The sequence below is a fragment of the Megascapheus bottae genome, chromosome 23 (assembly GCF_031878675.1).
Source record: "Megascapheus bottae isolate mThoBot1 chromosome 23, mThoBot2.hap1, whole genome shotgun sequence".
Lineage (NCBI taxonomy): Eukaryota > Metazoa > Chordata > Mammalia > Rodentia > Geomyidae > Megascapheus > Megascapheus bottae.
In genome coordinates, this window is record NC_143531.1 from 17,563,058 (window position 1) to 17,587,183 (window position 24,126).

General features: G+C 40.9%; 1 protein-coding gene across 3 annotated transcripts in view; it reads right to left on the minus strand.

Moving 5' to 3' along the window:
- Smarcad1 (SNF2 related chromatin remodeling ATPase with DExD box 1) overlaps positions 1-21,068 on the minus strand; it is a 56,049-nt gene extending 34,981 nt beyond the window's left edge. For 2 of the 3 annotated variants that reach the window (XM_090356795.1, XM_090356794.1), the window contains exons 1-5: positions 20,929-21,008; positions 19,990-20,263; positions 9,062-9,239; positions 5,352-5,508; positions 915-981 (exon numbers count right to left, since the gene is read on the minus strand). In XM_090356795.1, coding sequence (XP_090212921.1) covers positions 915-981; positions 5,352-5,508; positions 9,062-9,239; positions 19,990-20,197 — 610 coding nt within the window. In that variant the 5' untranslated portion in view covers positions 20,198-20,263; positions 20,929-21,008. Of the gene's footprint in view, positions 1-914; positions 982-5,351; positions 5,509-9,061; positions 9,240-19,989; positions 20,264-20,928 lie in introns of all 3 variants that reach the window. The other variant, XM_090356796.1, reaches the window with a different exon arrangement.
- Positions 21,069-24,126: the final 3,058 nt, after the last annotated feature.

The window sequence follows — 24,126 nt, forward strand, 5'->3', positions numbered from 1 at the left end:
TCCTTAGTACCACATACACAGAAAAAGCTGGTAGTGTCTTGGCTCAAGTGGTAGAGTGCTAGCTAGCCTTGGAGAATGCCCAAGGACAATGCTCAAGCCCTAAGTTCAAGTCCCAAGACTGGAAATAAAACAAACAAACAAACAAGAAACAGCTTCTAAAAGATTCCTTCCGAACTGGGAACTGGCACTGAGAACTAGTGGGTGGCTTATGCCTGTGATCAACTACTCAGGAGGCTGAGATCTGAGGATCTAGCTCCAGGCACTACAGAGAGACTCTTTTATTGCCAATTAACCACTAGAAAACTGGAAGTGGTGCTGTGGATCCAGGTGTAGGGCAGGAGCCTTAAGCTGAAGAGCTCAGGGAAAATGCCCAGGCCCTGGGGTAGGGAGGAAGCCTTGAGCTGAAGAGCTCAGAGACAGCACCAGGCTCAGAGTTCAAACTCTATGAGACAGAGAGAGAGAGAGAGAGAGAGAGAGAGAGACAGACAGACAGACAGACAGACACAGACACACACAAAAGATTCCTGCCTGACATCAACAAATTAACATTTTACCTTCCCAAATAAAAAAACTTCAGACTTTTCTTCTTTTTGGTCTTTTATACAACTTTTTCCATAGGCAAGGTGATACTATAAATACAAGACAATAACTTGTAGTACATCACTGCCCAATGTTATGATTGTTGTATCTACCCAAGACTGTTCCCAAATACATAAAAAGCCTTTTGCTACAAATTGTCCTAAAATGACAAAAATTCCTGACTTAAACACGGTATACTGAAAAGCATCTGGATTTAAGTTATCTGAATCTTAAAAAAGAAATTTAAGTGGTTCAGGTCCAGCCAATGAGTGAAAATAAGTGTCAGAGCTCCAGTTTTAGTCTCAGACAAGTAAAAGGAAAAAAAACAAGCGTACCTGCATCACCAAACATCAGCAAGGCAGCAGCAATTGCTCCATCCATAGTGCTTGTTGACTCGATTAACTAACAATGAGAAAACGTACATGTATAAAAATTAACACCAAAAGAATTATTTCACAAAGCTCTTGAAATATTTCAGAACATACATATACTTAAATTTTATACAAAGTGAGGGTAATGTGTTACAATTTAAATTCATCAACCCCTATGATAAACTTTCAAGTCCAAGTTCATCTAAACATTATCTTAAATATTTATCCAGTCTGTGGTGGTTCATGCCTGTAATCTTAACTACTGAGGAGGCTAAAATCTGAGGATCATGGAGCTAGCCCAGGTAGGAAAGTTCGTAAGACTTCTCTCCAATTAACCACAGCTCAAAGTGGCAAAATTGCTCAGAGACATCATGCAGGCCCCAAGCTCAGGCTCCATGACTGAAAAAAGACCAATTTCCAAATCACTCATCACTACAAAGAATAATCCAAATATAACCAAATATTCACAGCACATTTTTTTTCTTTAGGGAATTTTAATGTATTAATGTATTATATAAATGACACTGTTAAAGTGAATTATAAATTAACAGTAAGACAATGTAAGCAATTCACAATATGTAGTCATTAAACACATTTTTTAATAACCAGTGAGCCAAAGAAATTCAAAGCGAGATTAGGAAATATGTTCAAATAAATAAAAGTGAAAACACAGCATATACTAAAACTTGTAGACACAGCTTAAGAAGTACAGCACATTATCTTTTCTTTTTAATTACAAAGTATTGCATCAAGTACTGGAAACTTCCTAAGTATGTGTGAAGGTACTGTGTCTGTGGAATAGGGAGAGGGAGCAAGCAGAAATAGTGGAATTTCCTTTTTAAAATTTCTGGTATATAAAAAAAATTTCTGGTATAAAGAAGCACAATGAGGAGTAGAAAGACTTGGACTTTTACTTTACTTCTTTGACTGCTTGGAGTTTCATAAGAACATACGCATATTTACACAAAAGGATTTTCTACTGTAGTTTTAAATTCTTCAAAGCCTCTCATTTGCTGGGCAAGTGCTCTATCACTTGAACCATTTCCCTAGTTCAATTAGTTAGTTGATTTTGTTGTTGTTTTGCCAGTCCTGGGTCTTGAACTCAGGGTCTGACCACTGGCCTTGGGTTTTCTCAAGGCTAGAGCTCTACCACTTTGAGCCTCAGCACCACTTCCAGCTTTTTTCTATGTATGTGGTACTGAGGAATCGAACCTAGGTCTTCCTGCTGCCACTCTACCACCAGGCCAAACTCTCTGCTCTTTAGTTTGTTTTTCAGATATACTCCAGTACTTTTGTTCAGGCTAGCCTAAGACTACAGGATTCTCCTAACTCTGCTTCCTAAGAAGCTGAGATTACAATGCATAGCACCAAACTTGTTCCTCAAATGAGTTTTGATGTACTATTTTTTATCCCATTATATTTTAGAGACTGAACATTGCATACCTATTGTTCCCCGTCTCAATGTTCTTGCTTTAAAAAGATGCTGCTTTAGTAAGCTATTCTACATTGGATTATATAGCCTCTAGTCAAACATGAGAGTACTCTCTTCCATGCCAGTTTTTTCTGATTTGGATCCTTCCAACAGATGAGCAAGCTCCTTTTAATTTTCAAAAAAAAAAGCCAAACTACATTCTTACCAAGTGTAGGCCTAAATTTATGTTTTACTGAAATCTTGATGACAGCTTCTAAATCTCTTACCTTTAAATACTTAACTAACTGAAGTCACTTGAAATAGAACTCCCTTTAGGGGAGTTCTGCCTTTTAGTAGTTGTCTATATATTCAGGGCTCGGCACACAGCTCAAGTGGTAGAGCACTTACACAGGAGGCCCTGTGTTCAAGTCCCAATACCACAAAATAAATGATGATGATAATCATGATGATGGTAGTGGTAGTAATCATAAATGAATAAATATTCTGTAAAGCATTTGCTCTGCTTTGGAGTAATATCTAAGCTTTCAGATGTTTTTAATAAACTAGTTAAGAATCTCCCTGAACTCCTGGCTGGCCTAGAACTCTCCACCTTCCTGTCTCAGCAGGATATAAGCATGCACCACCATGCCAGCCTCACTTTGTTTTGCTGGGCGGGGGGGGGGGGGGTGGAATCAAATTAGCAGGCAAGGAAAAATAGAGACTAAAGATATTACTTAAGTTTCATTTCACTAATAGTATAATGAATCAAATTATTGGGAGGAGGGGAAGTACAGCAGATTCATACTCAAAGTAACAGAAAAACAGGAGTCATGTTTAATTTGTCCTTTACAAGTTGTAACCAGCAGGCAGGAGACCACCTAGGACATGTTTTATTTAGTTTAAACAGTATTTTTTTCCCTTGAAATTGACTAATAATGAAAAGAATGAAGCTCAAGGATGACGAACCTCAAAATCTTACCTAAGTAAAAGAAACCAGCCCCTACATACAAATAATACATGATCATACTTATATAAAATGTCTAGAGATCAAATCTTAAAAGAGTAGGACTAAGGATGTAGCTCTCACGTAGAGTGCACATAGTTAGAAAGCATGAGCCCTGGATTCTACCTTGGAGAGCTGCAAAATAACAGTAAATTACTGATTGCTTAGGTCTAGGAGAAAAGAGGGAAATGAGAATGACTGCTAATGGAAAGGCTTCTTTTTGGGGTGGCTAAAATGTTCTATGCTTCAGATTATGGTGATCATAGCATAACTCTAGCTAAAAACCATTGTATTACACATTTTAATGGGTAATAATTATTGCATATGATGTACATATCTCAATAAAAGTTCCAAATTAGGACCAACCTCAAATACTAGCCTTTTGACTCTAGTTGAGAAGTCTAAACATCTAGTAACAATGGGCTACCATTGACAGTTCACATAATTATGTGCTACAGTAGCAAAACAACAACTACCCTTTTAAGAAAAAACATACACTTAAAAGCAGGAGTGGGACAGAAGTCTTTCTGAATAGCAAGAATATATAGGCAGACAGAGAAATCAGGAAAGTGATTCCATTCCCAATAGCCTCAAATTACATATATATATATATATGAATATATATTCACATATATGAATAAATCTAACCATGGAAGTGAAAACTATAAAAATCTGAAAAAGTGGCTCACATACAAAAATAAGAATCTCATAGACTTTCATGCCTAGACTGGCTTTGAACTGCAATTCTCAGATCTCAGCCTCCTGAGTAGCTAGGATTACAAGCTTGAGCCACCAGCCCCCCCTTTTTTTTATTATTAATTATTTTAAGGGAGTAAGGTGGAGGAAGTAGAAAGGGAAGGAGGAAGGATGAGTAAATATTCAGTAAACGCTCCCTAAAACTAGTGGATAGGGAAAGGAAGGAGAAACTTGGGTAAAGTAAAAGAAATGACATTGTTCAAAAAAAAAATGTACTCATTAACTTGACTTATAAAATGGTAGCCCTTCTCTACTATATTAAAACAATTACTATTAAAAAATAAAAAACATTAAAAAAGAAAGCAAGGAGCAGGAAAATGTTCAGCCTGAGGGCCAAATAAGGCCAGAAAAATAATTATTTGATCTGGCCTTGCCAAGCAACCACAGGCAGGACTCCAAATTCAATAAATCTACAAGGTTTTTTTTGCTGTTGCTAAGTGAACTTCATTAACTAGAGGGCACTGGGTGATGTTATACAGATATCCCAATTGACTCTGGCAGGAAAAGAGTCCCCACTTCTGACTGATGTGTTAGTGCCCACGATCATACAAAGCCACCATCTGTGTACCTTTAAGCTTTGTATTTTGGAAGGGATTGGTGGTAATCACAGGTACAAATCTGCCAAGACCAAGAACTTTTCAGGAAAAGATACCTCCAAGTTTATTAACTAACAAGTGTCAGAACTAAGGATAATCTCGTACTAATCTTTATTCCTCATCTAAAATGTAATTATACTGTCAACTGTTATTGATTCTTATAAGGTGAAATAGCTTCTACAGATCAAGCTTTATACATTTCAACTACAATTACTTTGTTTTGTTCATTATTATCTGTCACCAATGGTGCTATTAGCAGAATAATCCTTATCTTTGGTGAAGCTTAGGGACATTGTCGGCCCTGGGACACAACCAGCAGCACCTACATCTGAACCATCCTATAAGGACAGGCCCCATATGAACCACTAAAGCCAAAACAATGCATGCACTACATGGGCTGGGAAAGCTTAATATTATTTTATAACTTATAGGTGAATACCTGCCCATGAATGAGCTTACATTCTCAAGAAGTAATTTTTTACTTTTACCTTTATTTTATAAACTAGTTAAAAATTACCTTCAAACATAAGCTACCTCACAAAAAGTGACCATCTACCACTAATTATAGAATGGATTCTGGAGAAATTTTTATCATCATTACAACTGCAACAACTAAGAACTATAAAAGGAAGAACCTTAAGTAAATCACTGTCACTTCTTTGCGGAAAAAGTTCCTTCAAAGTCTGAAGCTTAGCGTCTTTGATGTCATCTAATTCCGAGGGTTCTTCTGAAATATTTCTTCGTGCCATGGCAGGCAAGTCTTGGGAATCTTCATCTTCAGATGGTTCTGAACTAAACAATTTCAGAAAGGGGCAAAAAAATACTTATTGTAATTGCTTTTAGATTTATATTGTCTGTATTTATGCATTGTACAAAATATCTGCAAATCCTTTCAATATAAATAAAAGTTCCTTCACTTCAGTACAGTTGTACATAAAAATCTGTTTGACAAATGTCTGCTTTTTCATTTTTTTGGAGGCAACTTCTCCCTCTACAACTGAGGCTTGCCTGAAACTTAAGATTTTCTTTCTGCAGTCCCCTGAATGGGATTACCAGCTTGAGCCACAAGAGCTGGCTTCAAAGTGAGCATACTTTAAAGAAAACCTCAAATTATTTGGTTGAGACAGAAAAGAAATACAAAGAGAACTACTTATTGTGTCACAAGCACAAGTAGTGCAGAATGCAAAAAACAAAAACCAAACCACGTCTTTTTTTCTTTCTCCATCCCCATGCATTAGTTCTGTGTGTCTTCTAGAGCATAAGTAATGCATTAAAATCATCGGAGAATGTAAAAGTAAACTCCCAAGGATGGGGAATATGCATTTATAAAATCTTCCATGACCAGGAGCAGGTGGTTCACCCTTGTAATTCAGGAGGCTGGGATCTAAGGATCCAAGTCCTTGAGATTCTCATCTCCAATCAGCCAGCAGAAAACCACAACTGGTGCTGTGGCTCAAAGTGATAGAGCACTAGCCTTGAGCCAAAGAACTCAGCCACGAGGCCCCCAGGCCTTGAGTTCAAATCCCATGACAGACACCCCCAAACTCTTCTAGGATGACCTGAACTTTGGTTTGAGAAACACTCTACGCCAGCAAACAAGCCTCCTCGTCTACCACTGTCTGGTACTCACATGTGTCTTTCCCATGATAATGTTCAAACTCACTTATAAAACCACTACATAGCGATGAGACTTACGAGTATTTGTGGGGCTTGTTTTCTTCTGTTTGTGGGGGAGGTTTGTTCATTTATTTGCCAGTCCAGAGGCTTGAACTCAAGGCCTACGCACTGTCCTTTGGCTTTTTCCTCGAGGCTAGAGCTCTGTCACTTGAGCCATGACACCACTTCTGTATGCAGTACCGAGGAATCGAACCAGGGTCTTCATGCAAGCTAGGCAAGCACTCTACCACTAGGCTAAACTCCAGGCCCAGTATTTGTAGTTTTTGTTTTTGCTACTCCTGGAGCTTTAAATCAGGGCCTGAATAATGTCCTTGGGCTTTCTCAAGGCTAGAGTGCTACCACTTGAGCCACAGCACCACTTCCGGCTTTTTCTATGTATATGGTACCAAGGAATTGAACCTGCGTCTTCATGCATGCTGGGCAAGCACTATACCACTAGGCCAAACTCCGGGCCAGCTTACGAGTATTTGTGGAGAGAACTAACTCACCTGTCTCCTGATGTAGTATTCATGTTGAATATGGGTCCTATAATGTTTTGTAGTTGACTTCCAGTTTACAAAACAAATAAATTCATTAAACATATAAGAAAAAATAATCTATTCTAAGAAAAGACTTCTGTTTAACAAAATAAAATCTTGGGAAAATGATGGAAGGGGTAATATTGATTAAGATACATTGTACTGGGGCTAGCAATGTGGCTTAGTGGTAGATGCTTCTGTAGTATGCATGAAACCCTGGGTTCAATTCCTTATTACCATGCTGAACTTCTTTCACTCAAGGCTAGCACATTACCACTTGTGCCACAGCTCAAAAGCTTCCAGCTTTTTCAGTATAGGGGGTACTGAGGAATCAAATCCAGGGCTTCATGCATACTAGGCAAGCACTCTACCACTAAGCAACATTCTCAGCCCCCCTCTATGTTTTCATTAGCATCAACTGTACAAAACTGCTTCCTTCTGGGATGTCCATATATACAAACAATGTATCTTGAGCTTTTTCCAATCCAAACTCAAGTGTCTGTTTCATTTTTACACATGCACATAAGAATTTCTGGTCATGCCAGGTGTGGTAGCTCACGCCTGTAATCCTAGCTACACAGGAGGCTGAGCTCTGAGGATCAAGGTTCAAAGCCGGCTGGGGAAACAAAAGGACCTGAGACTCTTTTTTTTTTTTTTTTTTTTTTTTTGCCAGTCCTGGGCTTGAGCTCAGGGCCTGAGCACTGTCCTTGGACTCTCTCAAGGCTAGAGCTCTACCACTTGAGCCTCAGCACCACTTCCGGCTTTTTTCTATGTATGTGGTACCGTGGAATCGAACCCGGGTCTTCGTGCATGCTAGGCAAGCACTTTAACCACTAGGCCAAACTCCAGGCCCCGGACCTGAGACTCTTATCTCTAATTAACTTCTAGAAAATGGGAAGTGGAGCTTGGCTCTAGAATAGGGCAGTAACCTTCAGCTGAAGAGCTCAGGACAATGCCCAGGCCAAGTCCAATCCCCATGACCCACAAAAAAAAAAAAAAAAAAAAATTCTGGTCATATTCCCCCTTCCACTAGTCCTCCTCATACTTGGGAGAGGATTTGCTACAGGTAAGTATTGGACTCACCTGATTTCTCCAACACTTTTTTGCTGAGACATTACAATAACATTATTTATTTATTAAAAAAAAAAATTTAGTTGGTTGTGCGGCTTGAACTTTGGGCCTGGGCGCTGTCTCTGAGCAATTCAGCTCAAGGCTAGCAATCTATCACTTTGGCCACAGTGCCACTTTCTTGTTTTAATTTTATGGCCACACAGATCTTTCAAATATTTAAGTCACATTAATTCATCTCTGCTTAGTATCAGTTGTATACTTCCTACTTCATTCAGAATAAAGAACAAACAGCATATTATGGAGCTAACATGACAAAGACTCTCCTCTAATTCTTCATGCAGTAGACTTTTGTCCTGAAAGATTCACCCCTTCTCCCCTCAAAATCACTAGGGCCAATGATCAACGCAATCCCAACTCCTGGGAACTCCTCCCTTACCTGCCTAGTCTACATTTCTGCAAACCCTGCAGGTAATTGCTCTAGCATCACTTTTTCCATGAAGCCTTTCTTCAGGACTCATGTCCTGACCCCTGAGTTTTATACCTCTCCTCCTTTGGATGCAAATATTTGCTCTTTCATCCACTATATATTGCTGATAACAATATAGGCTTCCTGAGGGGAAGATTTAGAGTTGGTTTATCACTGCTGTTTTCCTATTCATTAAGCAGTACCTAGGGTTCAGAAGCATGGCTCAGGTGGTAGAGCGCCCATCAATGAGCAAAGGTGTCAGATAGTCCCTATCTCAAAAACAACAAAAAATACCAAGATCATAGATTGCAGCTGACAAATAGGTTAAGATAGCTCAACTGAGACTCTAAAAAGTCATAAAATTACAGACAATCAAAAATACAAATTAAAACAATTTCCCCAGCTATGGAAGTTTAAGACTGACGTATCTGTTTCTCATTTTACCTGTTATTAAAAACTGTTTTCCAGAAAGCATACATACAATACAGTATCTACCTTTCCATGTTTGTATTAGGAAAAAAATAAGTAAATGCAGTTGATAAAAAGTAGCCAAATATTTCAAATTAAATATCATTTCCTTGTGTAAATATAATAAATCTATTAATCAGCTTACAGTATAATCACTGTGTCTTTGTTGAATTTTTTCTCCTGCACTCTGTTGGAGCAATCTGGGGAAAGAGCATCTTCACTATCAGAGGATAAATCTATATATTGTATTCCTCTTTCACTCTTGAAATATGATGCCCTTGCTTTTCTTTCATTATCTGGAGGTTCTGGAGTACTAGAATCTTCTGCAAAAGAAAAAAAAAAAGATAAAGGCATTCTGGGGTGAAACTCAAAAATACATTTGTTATTGATAATTACAATCCTAGGCTAATCTGCAACTCCATGCTTTGTTTCCATCCTAACACTAAAAATACCTGCCTCTGTAAAGAACTTCCCAATCATCAATCAAGGCTGATAGTAACTGTTTCACAAGTTACTAGCCCGACCTCAGTAAAGCTGCAAAATGAATGTTTCATATTCTAATCCTTACTGTGCTTTTACTTCCCAGTACTCAGTTCATAGATGGAAAAGTATGGGCACCAGAGCCCAAGACTAGGACCCCAAGGCCTCTTTTCATCTTTCTGCATTTCTCTTCTGCAAATACAGACACTAAGGATCTGAGCTCAGTCACATCAAATCAAATGATTTTATGTAAAGCATTTATTTTAGCAATTATTTTAGTCAACATCCCCTAAAAGTAGTGTCACATGCTAATGTTGGTGGTAAGGCTGAAGTATGTCTAGCCCTATATTTGAAAATTTTCTGAGGAAGACCATGCTTTGAAGTCCTACCATACCTTAATCTGCGTCCCAGTTATTTGGAGATAGGCCTTCAAAGAAGTGATTAAGTTATAAATAAACAGTCTAGGGTGGGCCCTAGCCCCAAATGACTTTTATCCTTATCAGAAGATAAAATACCTGGGAATCAAAAGGAGAAAGGTCATGAGGACAGAAAAGCAACCACCTGGGGACTACTAGAGTTTGGCCTAGAGATAGAATGCCTGCCTAGCATGCATGAAGACCTAGGTTCAATTCCTTGGTACCACATACACATAAAAAGCCAGAAGTGGTGCTGTGGCTCAAGTGGTAGCCTTGAGAAAGCCCAAAGACAGTGCTCAGGCCCTGAGTTCAAGCCTCAGAACTGCCCCCCCCCAAAAAAAAAGAGAGAGAGAGACAAAAGTCAACCACCTTATAAGCCAATTAAAGTCTCAAAAGTATCAGAGAACAGAGTGGACCCCTTGTCTTCTAAAACACACAAACAAACAAAATATCCCCTGGCTTAAGCCACCTAGTCCATAGTTTTTTCTAAGATAATCATAGAAAACAATGTGTTTAATATCACCTGCTTGTGAGAAGCAGATCAGTTAAGTATTATCTCTCTGCCAAAATGATTCTCCCTTCTTCCAGCAAAATGAGTAAAGATCAGTAATTCCCCTGAGAGCATCTAGAGATGAGATAAAGTATCCAAGTTCAAGTAAAAATACAAAATAATAAAATATAGATCTGGCCTAATGAATTATAAAAAACAAGTCTTTAGCTCAAAGATCAAAAGAACAGTTGCTATTAACTATTTCTCAGGCTATTGAATGTGTCACTCTTAAGAAAGTTAAGCATGTAGGCCCAGAGCCACTGATTCAGGAAGACCATGGGTTTCAGAATAGCTAGGGATACAATAAGAACCAGTTTAAAAAGGATAGGGGTGTGGGGAGGGAGTGTGAACAATTTGCCCTAAGTCATTTGAAATCCATTATAACAGGAACCTTAAGGTTCAGAAAATATTAAGGGAAAAGTACAGACACTTCTACAATCCAGTTCTAATTTGATTCTGTCATTTTCATTTCCCTAATAAAGCTTTTTTTTATTTTTGAAAAGGAAAAAAATCCCAAATTTCTAAATCTGTATATTGTTACTGGACACAAAACGATTAGCCTCCCCAATTAACTGTCACAGCCATATTAACCATTATCATGAGCATGCTTCTGTGTTGGGGAGGTAAACCAGGGTCTCTGACAGCTAGACAAGCATGGAGTCCCAGCCCTGACAGTGACTCCTGTGAAGTTTCCCGGCAGTATGTTAAGTAATGTTAACCAAACTGTCCATTCAAGTTTACGTTAAAAAAAAAAAAAGACTCATGATTAGACAGTAAAAACAGAAAACACTTTTATGGCCTTTGTAGATTTCAAGGGTTAAAAAAAATTTGCTATCTGAAAAGGAGACTTTTTTTTTTTCTTTGTTGCTATTTTCCTTCTCTTTTGTCTTGCCTGGATGGTTATCTGTCTTTGGGAGTGTAAGGGAGGCACAGAAATGGAGTGGACAAAAGGCAAACAAATGCAGTGGAACTCACTAGACAGTAGGTTGGATATGAACTATACAACTTATGGATGGGGATGGGAGGGAGATACTGAAAAGAAGGGGTGACACTGTCCAAAAAGAAATGTACTCATTACCTGACTTACATAACTATAACCTTTCTCTATACATCACCTTTTTCATAATAATTAATTTTTTAATTTATACTAAAAGTCAGCACTTTGTTACAGGATAGTTGCAATATGAAGTCTAAAACTATTTGACATTTTGTGTTAATAGTGAACTTAATGAATTTTTAATCCGCATTATTTTGTAATTTTGTGCTTTGGTCCTGTGGAAAATACTGCTTTACTGAGAGTAATGAACGTTTTCTAAATGCTCGCATATTCCATAATATTGTATTCAGAAAAAAATGTTAATGCCACTGATCTCATTAATAATGTAGAAATGTCTATTTGTTTTCAAATATTCAAACTTCTCTTTGAAAACAAATTCTCCCACTGACAACATTGTGCTTTTGTTTGATATGCCTTTGATCATTTTGAAAAGCTGCCTGCCGAATACCTAAGTCTGTTCAACTAGTTAGTCATTCAAGTAAAAATTATGTTTTGTGAGACAACTTGAAAGCAATCATGCAATGCCTTTTCTTGAGATAATTACTGAACTAAGGTAAAGGCATATGTTTCACAAAATATGAAAAAAGGAAAATTTACTTACACATTGGGATTTCAAACAAATTATTTTCTCGTTTATTTCAAGGATTTGCTTTTGTTTATTTTGTCAATCCTGGGGCTTAAACTCTGAGCCTCGGTGCTGCCTTGAGCTCCCATTTGCTCAAGGCTGGCACTCTACCACTAGAGTCACAGCTGACAGTTTTTACTTTTTTTGTGATTAATTGAAGATTAGAGTTTCACAGATGGGGCGGAGAGTTTGACCTAGCGGAAGATCCCTTGGCATCACATACATAGAAAAAGCTGAAAGTGGTACTGTGACTCAGGTGGTAGAGCTCTAGCCTTGAGGAAAACCCAAGGGCAGTGGTCAGGCCCTGAGTTCAAGCCTCAAGATTGGCAAAACAAAAAAAGTTTCACAGACTTTCCTGCCCAGTTTGGTTTCAAACTTCGATCCTCAGATCTCAGCCTCTTAAGCTCCTGAGTAGTTACAATTTACAGATGTGAGCTACTAGCACCTATTTGGAATACTTTTTTGAAGGAAGTAATAGTAAAAATGCTAAGAGCTAATAACTACAAATGTATTTCTAACATAATCATTATCAGTATTATTATTGAAGGACTTCCCTCTCCCCTCGGCCTATTCTTTCTACATATCCAAAGACGAATATGAAGGACTGAATATGAAGGACTGACACCCCCCTCCCCCCGCCCCATGCTGTCTTCCTAGGTTCCTATAGTTTAACTGGGCAGGCCGTAGGTGCAGACTGCCTGACTCCAGCAAGGCAATATATAGAAGCCCAGCTGTAAACATTACATTGTGGGCCCAACAGAGAAGCCCCTACCTCCCTTAGTCCCTTAATCCTGAAATAACCTCTGCCTCCCAGCTAGACCCCATACAATTCAGCTCCTTCCCCAGCTCTGACACACAGCCTCCAAGCCGCAGGAAGGCTGTGTCCTTTTGCTGATGTTCATGGCTACTCACTGACGCTCTATCTCAGTTAACAGACCTCACCTGTGGAAGACGGAACCTGACCTGTTTTCTTCCTTTTTCCGCTATTTTCCCCAACAATTATTACTATCATTATTTTAGCAAACAAGTCCCAATATATTGAATGGAACAACTTTGTAATAAATTTTGTTTTTATTTTTGTCAGTGGTAAGGCTTGAACTTGGGACCTGGGCACTTCCTGAGCTCTTTTTGCTCAAGCCTAGCACTCTACACCTTAAGCCAAAAGTTCCAGTTTTCTAGTGGTTAACTGGAAATAAGAATCTTACAGACTTTCCCGAGCAGATTGGCTTTCAAGTACAATAATCAGATCTTAGCCTCCTGAGTAGGTAAAACTGCAGGTGTAAACCTGGTGGAAATAAGAGTCTTACAGACTTTCCTGCGCACACTGGCTTTGAAGCAGTCATTAGACCTCAACATGTATTTCCAACCCTTTAACATCTGTTCTTCCAATAAACAATATTTACATTGTCTTCCATTTACTCCAAAGGTCATCACTTGGTGATTTTTTTGATCCTGAGAACAATTTAATCATTTGTGATTTAGACTGTGATCTTACTTTGCTTAGTACTTTTCTGTCATTTATCACATTGTGCAATTTACCATATAATTATGTACACTTCTCCTGCTGGTCCTTGAATATCATGCCTCATTCATTTTTCTTTTTTATGATAAAATCTAGTAGGCCCTCTCCTTCATTTATCATCTGCCATTTTTTAAATCTCTTCAAACCTAGTGGATTCCCAAAAATCAAAGAAAAAAGTTGAATAGTTGAGCCAAGGATCCCTGGCTCAGGCCTGTCATGCTAGCTACTGTGGAAGCTGAGATCTAAGGACTATGGTTCTAAGCCAGCCAAGGCAGGAAAGTCTGTAAGACTCTTAACTCCAATTAGTCTCAGAAAACACAAAGAGTTGAGTAGCAGCTCAAGTGAGAGCACTAGCCTTGAGCAAAAAACTCAGACATACCAGTAACCCTAGCTATTCAGGAAGCTGAGATATGCAAATTGTGTTTGTAAGGCCCCCTGGGCAGAAAAGATGTTAAGACACAGCTCCAACAAACTACTCAAAAAGACAGATATGACACTATGGCTCTAGTGGCAGGTATCAGCCTAACATGCTCAAGTCCCAGAATTTCAGCCTCAGCACTCACACACAAAAAAAGAAATGTCTGTTAGAAGACTGTTTTAGTCATAAAAGGAAGAGAAACTCAAAAAGTACATGGTACATACTAAAATCACCTGGCTTATGCAATCATCACTTCCACTTAACATATTCAAAGCCTACTTGCTACACTCCAATCACTATTCAGAGCAAAGGGGTTCACCACAATCTAGTAGTAGTGAAAAGCACTAGAAAAGTCTATGTTAAATTGTAGTGAGGAGGATTTGCAGTTTCCAAGACAGTAATGAAAGGCATTCATATGTAAATAGCAGGAAAATTCTTTAGGCAGAACAAAGGGAAAGAAGAAAAGGAGATTATGATTGGCTGGCTTATCAAGAAATGTAGTAAAAGCATGGTAATTGCAGAGGAGTAGAAAATAAAGCCATAAATTGTATTAGAAAATAAGCCATAACTTGTATTAGATAAAATAACAGAGCCAGGCATGGGTGGCTTATGCCTGTAATCTAGCTACTTAGAAGGCTGAGATGTGAGGATTGTGAAGCCAGAATGGGCAGTCTGTGGGACTCTAGTTTCTAATCACAGTGTTTTTAAAAATCTAGAAGTGGATCTTATGGCTCAAGTGGTAGAGCACCAGTCTAGAGCAAAAGAAGCTTGGGACAGCACCTAGGCCCTTAGTTTAAGCCCCAGAAACAGTGAGAGAAAGAAGAAAGAGAGAGAGAAAGAAGGAAAACAACAACAAAAACCATTAAAAAAAAATAACCAGGGTTAGTTGAAAAAGAGTAATTGCAGGTGATGTGTATTGTATATACTATTTTCATCTTGTAACCTTAACACTCTACTCTAAATCTAAAGCATTATGTCAGTAGGATAGTATGAGACATTATCATTTGCTACTAATGGGTGAAATAAGGTCAGTACCTATTTCCCAGGGATAACTCCCATTTTCAGTCTTAATCTAAAAACTAACTTGTCCTTTTGCAGGTGTAGCACTCACCACATTTCCCCTTTACCTCCAACACAAACTAGCCCAGCAATTGGGACACCCCCACAGAATCCTATTCAAATTCTAAAGGGCTAGCTCAATGGCGTATAATAGGTACTTCCTACATCTATTCAGATGCATAGCAGACACTTTCTTCCCAACACTCCTAACATTATCTCTGACCAACCACAAGCATACATATATTAATCAGAAACTTTAAACTCAGATTACAAAAGCAGCCCAAGACCTCCCTCTCTTCAAGCTCTACATCAATGTGTACAGGAGTCAATAATGCTAGTGATTCTTATGAATCAAATTTCTTTCATTTTAAAAATAAAAGTGAACTATACAACTTGTGGATGGAGATGAGAGGGAGGGAATTGGAGAGAATTAGGGAACAGATGACACTGCACTAATGAGAATGTACTTATTAAATGTAACCCTCTGTATATCACCTTTATAATAACAACAAAGTAAATTAAAATTTTAAAAAATGTATCCATCTGGTAGTTTGGTTCAGTGGTAGAACACTTGCCCAGCATGTACAAGGCACTGGCAATCTTTCAACACTGAAAGAAAAATACAATCTATCCAGCGTCTGTGATGGACACCTAACCTTGTGAATAAGGCTAAAAAATTTTTTACTGTTATTTTACAATTATCCTCTTAAAGTACTACATTCCTAATAAGACAGATTCTCACCATTCCAGGAAAAAATTTAATTTTCATTTTTTCCTGTGTTAAGACTGATTCCTTTGGCTACCTCAGATTCTTCATTTAAACTATTAAAAGGAAATCTCAGTACAGAAAACACCATTAAGAAAAATCATATTCTATTTAGGAAAAGTCAACTAAAATTTTTACATATTAGGAACACAAAGACTCCATGCTTAAGTACACCCGATCATATAAGAAGTATTTACAGAAATGAACTCCAGGAAATGGAAATAAGAGTTTTTTCTTCATTGTTATTTGTGTTTTATTTTTTTAATCTTGTTTGTTCATAAGGGGAGGACACAGAAATGAAGCAACAAAGGGCAAACAACTGCAGCAGTGGTATTCGCTGAACACTGTTGAGAATGAACTATATGAACCCGCCGGTGAGGACGGGAAAAACTAGGAGCCAGGGTGACACTGTCCAAAAATAAATGTATTCTGTATATAACAATTTAAAAATTTACACGAGGGGCCAGGAGTCTGTTACAGTGATAGAGTGTTTGCCTAGCATGCACGAAGACCGGGATTCAATTCCTACCTATCACATACATAGAAAAAACAAACAAACAGAAGTGGTGCTGTGGCTCAAGTGATAGAGCTCTAGCCTTGAGGAACGCCCAAGGACACTGCTCAGGCTCTGAGTCCAAACCCAGGACTGGCAAAAAACAACAACAAAAAAATTCACATGACAAATACTGACAAATAACTACCACATTCATTTGAAATCCAGATGACAAAATGCTTTATTTTCAGGAATGGAAAAAAAAAATGAACCCACTTTATCACTATCCCGTAGTTAACTACAATAAAGTAGAAGTTTTTAAGGACTTAAAATTTCACAGCCACGACCCCTACTTTTCCTGTGTTAACTAAGAAACAGATAAAGACAAGGGTAGGCAGCCCTTACCTAAAATCTCAACGGTGAGCTGGTGCCCAGTGAGAAGCTCCATTATAAGCTCACGCATGTCATCCTGGCTACTGAGGAGACTGAGATCTAGGGATCAGTTCCAAGCCAGAACTGGGAGGAAAAGTCTGAGATTTATCTCCACTAAACTACTAAAAAAGCCTGAAGTGGAGCTGTGACTCACGTGGTAAAGCTCTAGCATTGAGAGAAGCTCAGGGATATTATTAGCACCCACGCCTTGAGATCAGCACAAAAAGAAAAAGAAAAAGAAAGAAAACGCTCACTGAAGAGACAAAGGCAACCTTATGAGTTCAAGTCCAGCCTGGGCTACATAGGGAGACAATGTTTCAAAAAAAAAAAAATAGTAGAAACAGATGTACCTATCTACTGGAAAACTTCAAAAAGTATCTGGTAACCAGTCCAGTGGTTCATGCCTGTAATCCTAGCTACTCTCAGGAGGTTAAGATCTGAGGATCCTGGGTCAAAGCCAGGTTGGGCACTAAAGTCTGTGGAACTCTTATTTTCAATTAACCACTAGTAAATCAGAAGTGGTGCTGTGGCTCGAGGGGTAGGGCAGTAGCTTGAGCTGAAGAGCTCAGGGTCAGTAGCCAGGCCCAGAGTTCAAGTCCCAAGACCAGAGAAAAAAGCATGGCATAGTGACATTTATTATAGACTGTTACACAAATCAAATATCCACTACAAGAATAACACTGATTTCTGTGCCTTAATCCTTTGGTGTCTTCTACATTCATTCTAGCATATAGACTATTTTAGAAGTACTTAGTACTTAGACAAAGGATTTAGAAATCTTAGTAAAGCTGGTCAGTGGCTCACGCCTATAGTCCTAACTACTCAAGAGGCTGAAATATGAAGATCGTGGTTCAAAGCCAGCCCGGGTATGAAAGTCGGTGAGACTCTTACCTCCAATTAACTAGAAAAATAGGAAGTAGTGCTGTGGCTCAATAAAGTACTAGCCTTGAGCTGAAGTGTTCAGGACCAGCACCCAGACCCAGAGTTCAAGCCCCACCACTGACAAAAAAAAGGTGTGTTTCAGGTCTGTAATCCTAGCTACTCTCAGGAAGCGAAGATCTGAGGATCATCATTTGAAGCCAGCCCTGGCAGAAAGTGAGATGCTTATCTCCAATGTATCCAAAAAAAGGTGGATGTTGGGTGGTACTGTTGCTCAAGTGGTAGAGCACATGCTTTGAGCAAAAAAAACAAAACAAAACAAAAAAAAACCTCAGGGACAGCACTCAGGCCCAGAGTTCAAGCCCAAGGTCCAGCAAGGCCCAGTGGCTCAGTCAGGCCTATAATCCTAAGGACTAAGGAGGCTGAGATCAGAGGATCAAGGTTCAAAGCCAGCCTGGGCACAAAAGGACCTGAGACTTATCTCCAATTAACATCTAGAAAAGGGGAAGTGGGGCTAGGCTCCAAGGGTAGGGTGGTTAGCCTTGAGCTAAAGAGCTCAGGGACAGGGCCTAAGCCTAGGGGTAAGGGAAGTAGCTTTGAGCTGAAGAGATCTAGGACAGCGCCCAGGATGAGATCAACTCCCAGGACCCACAAAAAAATAAAATAAGAAATAAAAGTGTATTTTACAATAGCTGACATAATTCAAAGATCAAGAGTCAAAATCAGAATGCTTGGATTTGCATTCTGAGTGTAGTAACACCCTACAGACAATCTATCTGGTCTTATTTCTGCAAAAGGTGAACTTTTACCTTTTTGTTTTGCTATGCTGGTCATGGAGCTTGAACCTGGGTTCTGGGTGCTACTGTTGAGATTTTGCGTTCAATGTTAGCTCTCTACCACTTGCAGCCACAGCACCCCTTCCTGTTTTCTGTAAACTGGAAGTCTCAGGCATTGAGGAAAGTGAACTGTACAACCCATGCGTGATGAGAGGGAAGGAATGCGAGAGAATGAGGGAAAAGATGACAGTATAAGAAAATGACTTAATATCTGACTAATCATGTAAATGTAATTCATCAGCACATTACCTCTATAACAATAAAGTAAATAAATTAAAAGAGAACTCTCAGGGACTTTCCTGCCTAGGCTGGCTTCAATCCTCAAATCTCAGCCTCCTAAGTAGCTGGGATTACAGGCCTGAGCCACTGTCATCTGACTAACTTTTTTTTTTTTTTTGCCAGTCCTGGGCTTGAGCTCCGGGCCTGAGCACTGTCCTTGGACTTTCTCAAGGCTAGAGCTCTACCACTTGAGCCTCAGCACCACTTCCGGCTTTTTTCTATGTATGTGGTACCGAGGAATCGAACCCGGGTCTTCATGCATGCTAGGCCAGCACTTTAACCACTAGGCCAAACTTCCGGCCCTGTGACTAACATTTTATCTTTATCATTTCTCCAAATATTTAGTTCACTGTGCAAAACGACAGAATGTAGAACATTTAGCATTACACCTAAAAAATAGTAAGTTCAAGAATATCCATCTATTTGAATTATTAAAACAGAAATCCTCATTTCTGATTTATTCCTAAAACCTCTGCGTATATAACATTCTACTAAACGAGGTTAAAAATATTTCATTCATCAGGAAGGATGAAACATTTGCATTCTAGAGATATGCAAGAAATCAGATGGAGGATGGGCACCTGTGGCTTAGGCCTATAATCCTAGCTACTCAGGAGGCTGAGACCAAGGTTCAAAACCAGACTAGGCCAGGAAAGTCCAAGAAACTCTTATCTCCAATGAGTTGTCTGAGTGGAGCTGTGGTTTCAAGTGGTAGAGCACACCACCTGGGCCAGAGTTCAAAGCCCCATTATCTGAGCCAAAAATAAATAAATAAATAAATAAATATTAAGAAGGACTGAGGTGGAGGTAACACCTGAAAGTGATTATAGATTTCTATTTGTCTTTAGAAATCTGATCAATGCTTAGCTCACAGTAAGTGATCAATCTTCCTGAAGGAAGGCTGGAATGAATGAAAACCTGTAGCCAAGTAACAGCCTCAGAGTCTAAGGTAAGACTGGATCACCTGTATTCCTTCAACAGTCTTCTGACCTATGGATGACCTTAAACTCCTTTCAACTTGGCACCGCAGGGCCACATTCCAAGAACTCACATAGAGGCAAAGCCAGGAAGAATGGATGGAGCGTGCTCAGTTGGAGGTACACAGGGCCCGCCACACTGTCTAGACTATTTCAAAGGACCAAACTGGAAGACAATGCATCCGTGTGTCCCACGGAAGCCTCAAATCGGGATCCCTCCCGCCTTTCCACGCTGAAACGCAGCCCTTGAACGCTACACCGGTTTGCCACCGTGATAAACTCACCTGTTTTCTCAGTTATATCTGAATCGGGGGTGTTTGCCCTGCTAACTTCCCCTTCAGCATTCTCCTCTTCAGCATTAAGAGAAATTGGTGAAGAAGGGCCGGGCTGGGAAGTCTGGGGGGGCTGGGATGGCTGGGGGGTGGTCTCACGAGGTTCCTCAAGCTTACTCCTTTTCTCAAAGCGAAAACGATCCAGGTTGAAAAGATTCATATTGGCAGATTAACAGCACCCCGGTGGAGGGGGAGTGGGGGAGCCTGGGGTCTTTAAATGAACTGTCTGCATGGAGGAAAATGTAAAAAAAAAACAACAAAAAAAATCAAAAGAGGGAAAAGAAGCCGTTGAAAGAGAGAGAGAAAGGGTATACAATATACAAAGCCACGGCACTCCATTCCCAGGGAATAAAGGGGTCCGCACGACATGCCAGTGGTTCCTTCAGGCCGGGGGTGGGGTGGGCTTCGTTGCTAGGCCCCCCGCCCCCGATCCGAAAGTGGCCCGGGGAACGTTTTTATTATTCTCTGTAGGAATCGTATTTTAGATGTCCACGGCTTCCCTCTCCATCCGCCCCCCCTCACCCCCAGCCGCCCGCCTCCCCGGCCGGGCCGCGCACCGAGCCTCGTGCAGCCTCCGCTTACCCCCGGCCCCGGCGGCGAGTCCGCCCCCACCCCCGGCGGGCCCGCGAGGAGACCCAGACGCCGCGCCCGTACGGAAGGGACCCGCGGACCCCCCGAGACGACCCGCCGGGGCCTGCGCCTGCGCTCGGCAGGGACACAAAGGGCTCCGCGAGGGGAGCGGCGGCGCAGGCCGAGCTGGCGGGCGCCCGCCCGGAAGTCGACGCGGCGCGGCCCCAGCTGAGAGGAAGCTGACCGCAGCCGGGACTCCCGGCTCGGAGAGGCTCACGGTGAGCGCGCGCACGTGTGTGTGTGTTTCTTTAAAATACTTACGGCCTCGCAGCCTCGGCACGGAGTAACAAAGGTGGGAAAGATAAATAACAATAATAATCATAAATCCCTTTGGTGTGAATCGACGGTAGCCGGGATGGGACCTTCCAGAGCAGCCCGGAGAACGCTACCCAGCGCGCGGTGATGACGTCACGCGCAGCCCAGGCCTTCTTTTCCCTCTCACCTCCCCCCACCCCATCCTTTCTCTTCCCAAGGAAGTCTCCCTGGTGCGCCGTTGGCATGGTAACCGGTACCCGCCTCTCTCCTCGTTCCAAGGATGGGATTGTTCTGCTTCTTGGATTCTCCAGTTTACTGATGGAGACTGTTCCAAAGGACCAATAATGAGTTATACACCCAGGGGAAAAAAAAAAGAAGGTGGCATCATACATCTAGCTCCTATTGTTGTCCTCTGACTTCAATAGAGACTATAACCAAAGTGGTGTAGCAGAGTGCTGCATTGTTTTTGTTTGTTTGGCCCCCTGTGGGGCTCTGAACTCAGGGCCTCCAGGCTGCCCCTAAGGCTACCATTGAGAGCCTTAGTGCCACTTCTGGCATTTAGAATGAAGAGTCTCTTGGACTTTGCTGGTTCAGGCTGGTTTTGAACCATGGATCTTCAGATCTCAGCTTCCTGAGTAGCTGGGATTGCAGGTGGCAGCCAGCCAGCACCGTGCTGTGCTGAATATGTTAATAAAATTAGTCCACATGAGATAACTTGTTTTACCAAATGAGGGAAGGGTTAAGAAAGGGGGAACACTGGATGCTTTTGGATCATTTTTAAAGCATTTGATCTACTTCCTCCCTTTTTTGGGGTGGGGGGGTCCTAGGTGTTGAACTCGGGGCCTGTGTGGCTTTTTTCCCCTCTCAATGCTAGTGTCTTACCACTTTGAGCCACAGCTCCACTTCCTGCGTTCTCAGTTTTGACATAATTGTTCTCCTTTAAAGAGGAAAGCAACAATTTATTTGGTTTGGTTTTGGGTCTCCCCCCCACTTCTCTCCCTCTCCCACTCCCCTTACTCCTCTTCCCTACCCCTTCTCCCCACCACCACCACACACACACTTCACTGTACAGTCCAGGCTGGCCTCCAACTCAGATTGTGTCTCAGCCTCCTGAGTGCTGGGATTATAGACTTGTTTCATCATGAGGGGATGAGCACCTTTACTTATCTTGAATAACCTCTGTTGCTTTTTTTTTGGTTGTGGGACTTGAACTTAGGGCCTGGGTGCTGTCTTTGAGCCTCAAAGCTAGTGCTAGCTCTACCACTTGAGCCTCAGCACCACTTCCAGTTTTTGAGTGGTTAATTGGAGATTTAAGAGTCTCTCAGACTAGCTCCTGCTCCAGCTGGTTTCAAACTGCTCCAGGGCTGGGTGGAGTTACAAGCTAACCTGGAGGAAATGCAATTGTAATGGCTTCCAACTTGTTGTGGGAGTATGTAACTAAAAATGCATGCCATGCATATTTGATGGAATGCACACAACTTCTCGGGCTTTAGGAACACTTTGCGTTCTGTGTCTAAATCCTTAATCTGGATAACTTTAGTAGAATTTGTCTTACAGATTCTAAACCTAAATAGGCCTGTTATTTATTTTCACTTTTTGGTCCTGGGGCTTGAACTCTGACTGCTGTCCCTGAGCTTTTCTGCTCAAAGCTAGGGTTCTGTTTTTGTTTTTTCTTTGTTTGCCAGTCCTGGAGACTGAACTTAGCCTGGGCACTGTCCCTGAGTTTCTTTTTTGCTCAAGGCTAGCACTTGAGCCAGTGCCACTTTTGTGGTACTGAGGAATCAAACCTAATACTTAAGCTTTCTCAAGGCTAGAGCCTTCCAGCCTTTTCTATATATGTGGTACTGAGGAATCGAACTCAGGTCTTTGTGCATGCTAAGCAAGAACTCTACCACTAGGCCAAACTCCCAGCCTGTACATGACTTTTTAAACTTCAAACCTCTAGAAACTATTTTTACAAATTTAGAAACTATTTTTACAAAAAAAAAACCATACCTACAGTATTTCATAACTATATGCCATCTGTTGGGGCCAGAGTGTGGCTCTCCACTATTCCCCCAAAGGTCAGGAGTGTTAAAGGTTTGGAATGGAGGCCCAGCAGGGGATGTTAGGCCATTGTAGTTGCTTCCTCTTTTCTTTCAAGTCCCACCCAGGTGGTGAGTGACTTTGCATCTTTTCAATGCCCCAAGGGACTTGCTTGCAATTTGCAAGCTGGGTGAAAGCCTAGTCTCTTGCTAGTAAGACCATAACTTTGACAAAATCATGGGCTTCCCTAGTCATGGATGATATGTTTATTACAGTCATCTCTACTGAGGACGAGCCGTTCCTTAAAAAGCAGTTTCAACATGTTATAGGGTCAGGATGAGGGTATTCCACATCCCTCCAGGTGGGGATTCCACACAAAGCAGGCCCACCCTCCATCCAAGGGGATATCCCTCCTCTTGGGGGGTGGGGATAAGGTCAAGGTTGCCCCTCCCTAGAAGGGCAAAGGTGGATGGGCTGCTTTACCATTGTTGAACCTTCCACAGTGGGGTGGGGAACTCTTAGGCTTCCGGATGGCGCCAGTCTATGCTCCCCTTAACAGTCATAGCAGAGTTGTTCTCAAAATTAAAAGATCTTTTTTTTCTTGCCAGTCCTGGGCTTGAGCTCAGGGCCTGAGCACTGTCACTGGGCTTTCTCTAAGGCTAGAGTTCTACCACTTGAGCCACAGCACCACTTCCGGCTTTTTTCTATGTATGTGGTAGCTAGGAATCAAACCCTGGTCTTCGTGCATGCTAGGGAAGCCCTCTGCCACTAGGCCAAACTCCCTGAGATCTTTGTTCAAATGTCATTTCCTTTGCTGACTAGTTGTGCTAGTCTCTCAATTTCTGTCCCACCCACAAATCTAACGTTAACCTGGAAACAGGATTGGCCCACGCTGAAGGATTTGGGTGGATGAAATTTTGAAATAACTCATGCTTAGGAAATTACCAATGGTATAGTAAATAGTAAGCAAATATTTCTTTGTTTATTTAGTATTGGTCCAGGAAATGTCCAGTAATATAGTTAATGATAAGCTAATATTTGCTTTTTGATCATCGCTTGAACTTGGTATGAACACTGTTCCTAGCTTTTGTGCTCAAGGCTAGTCCTCCAGCACTTGAGCCACAGCTGAACTTCCAGCCTTTTAAGTGATTTGCTGGGAGTCGGTCTCATGGAGTTTCC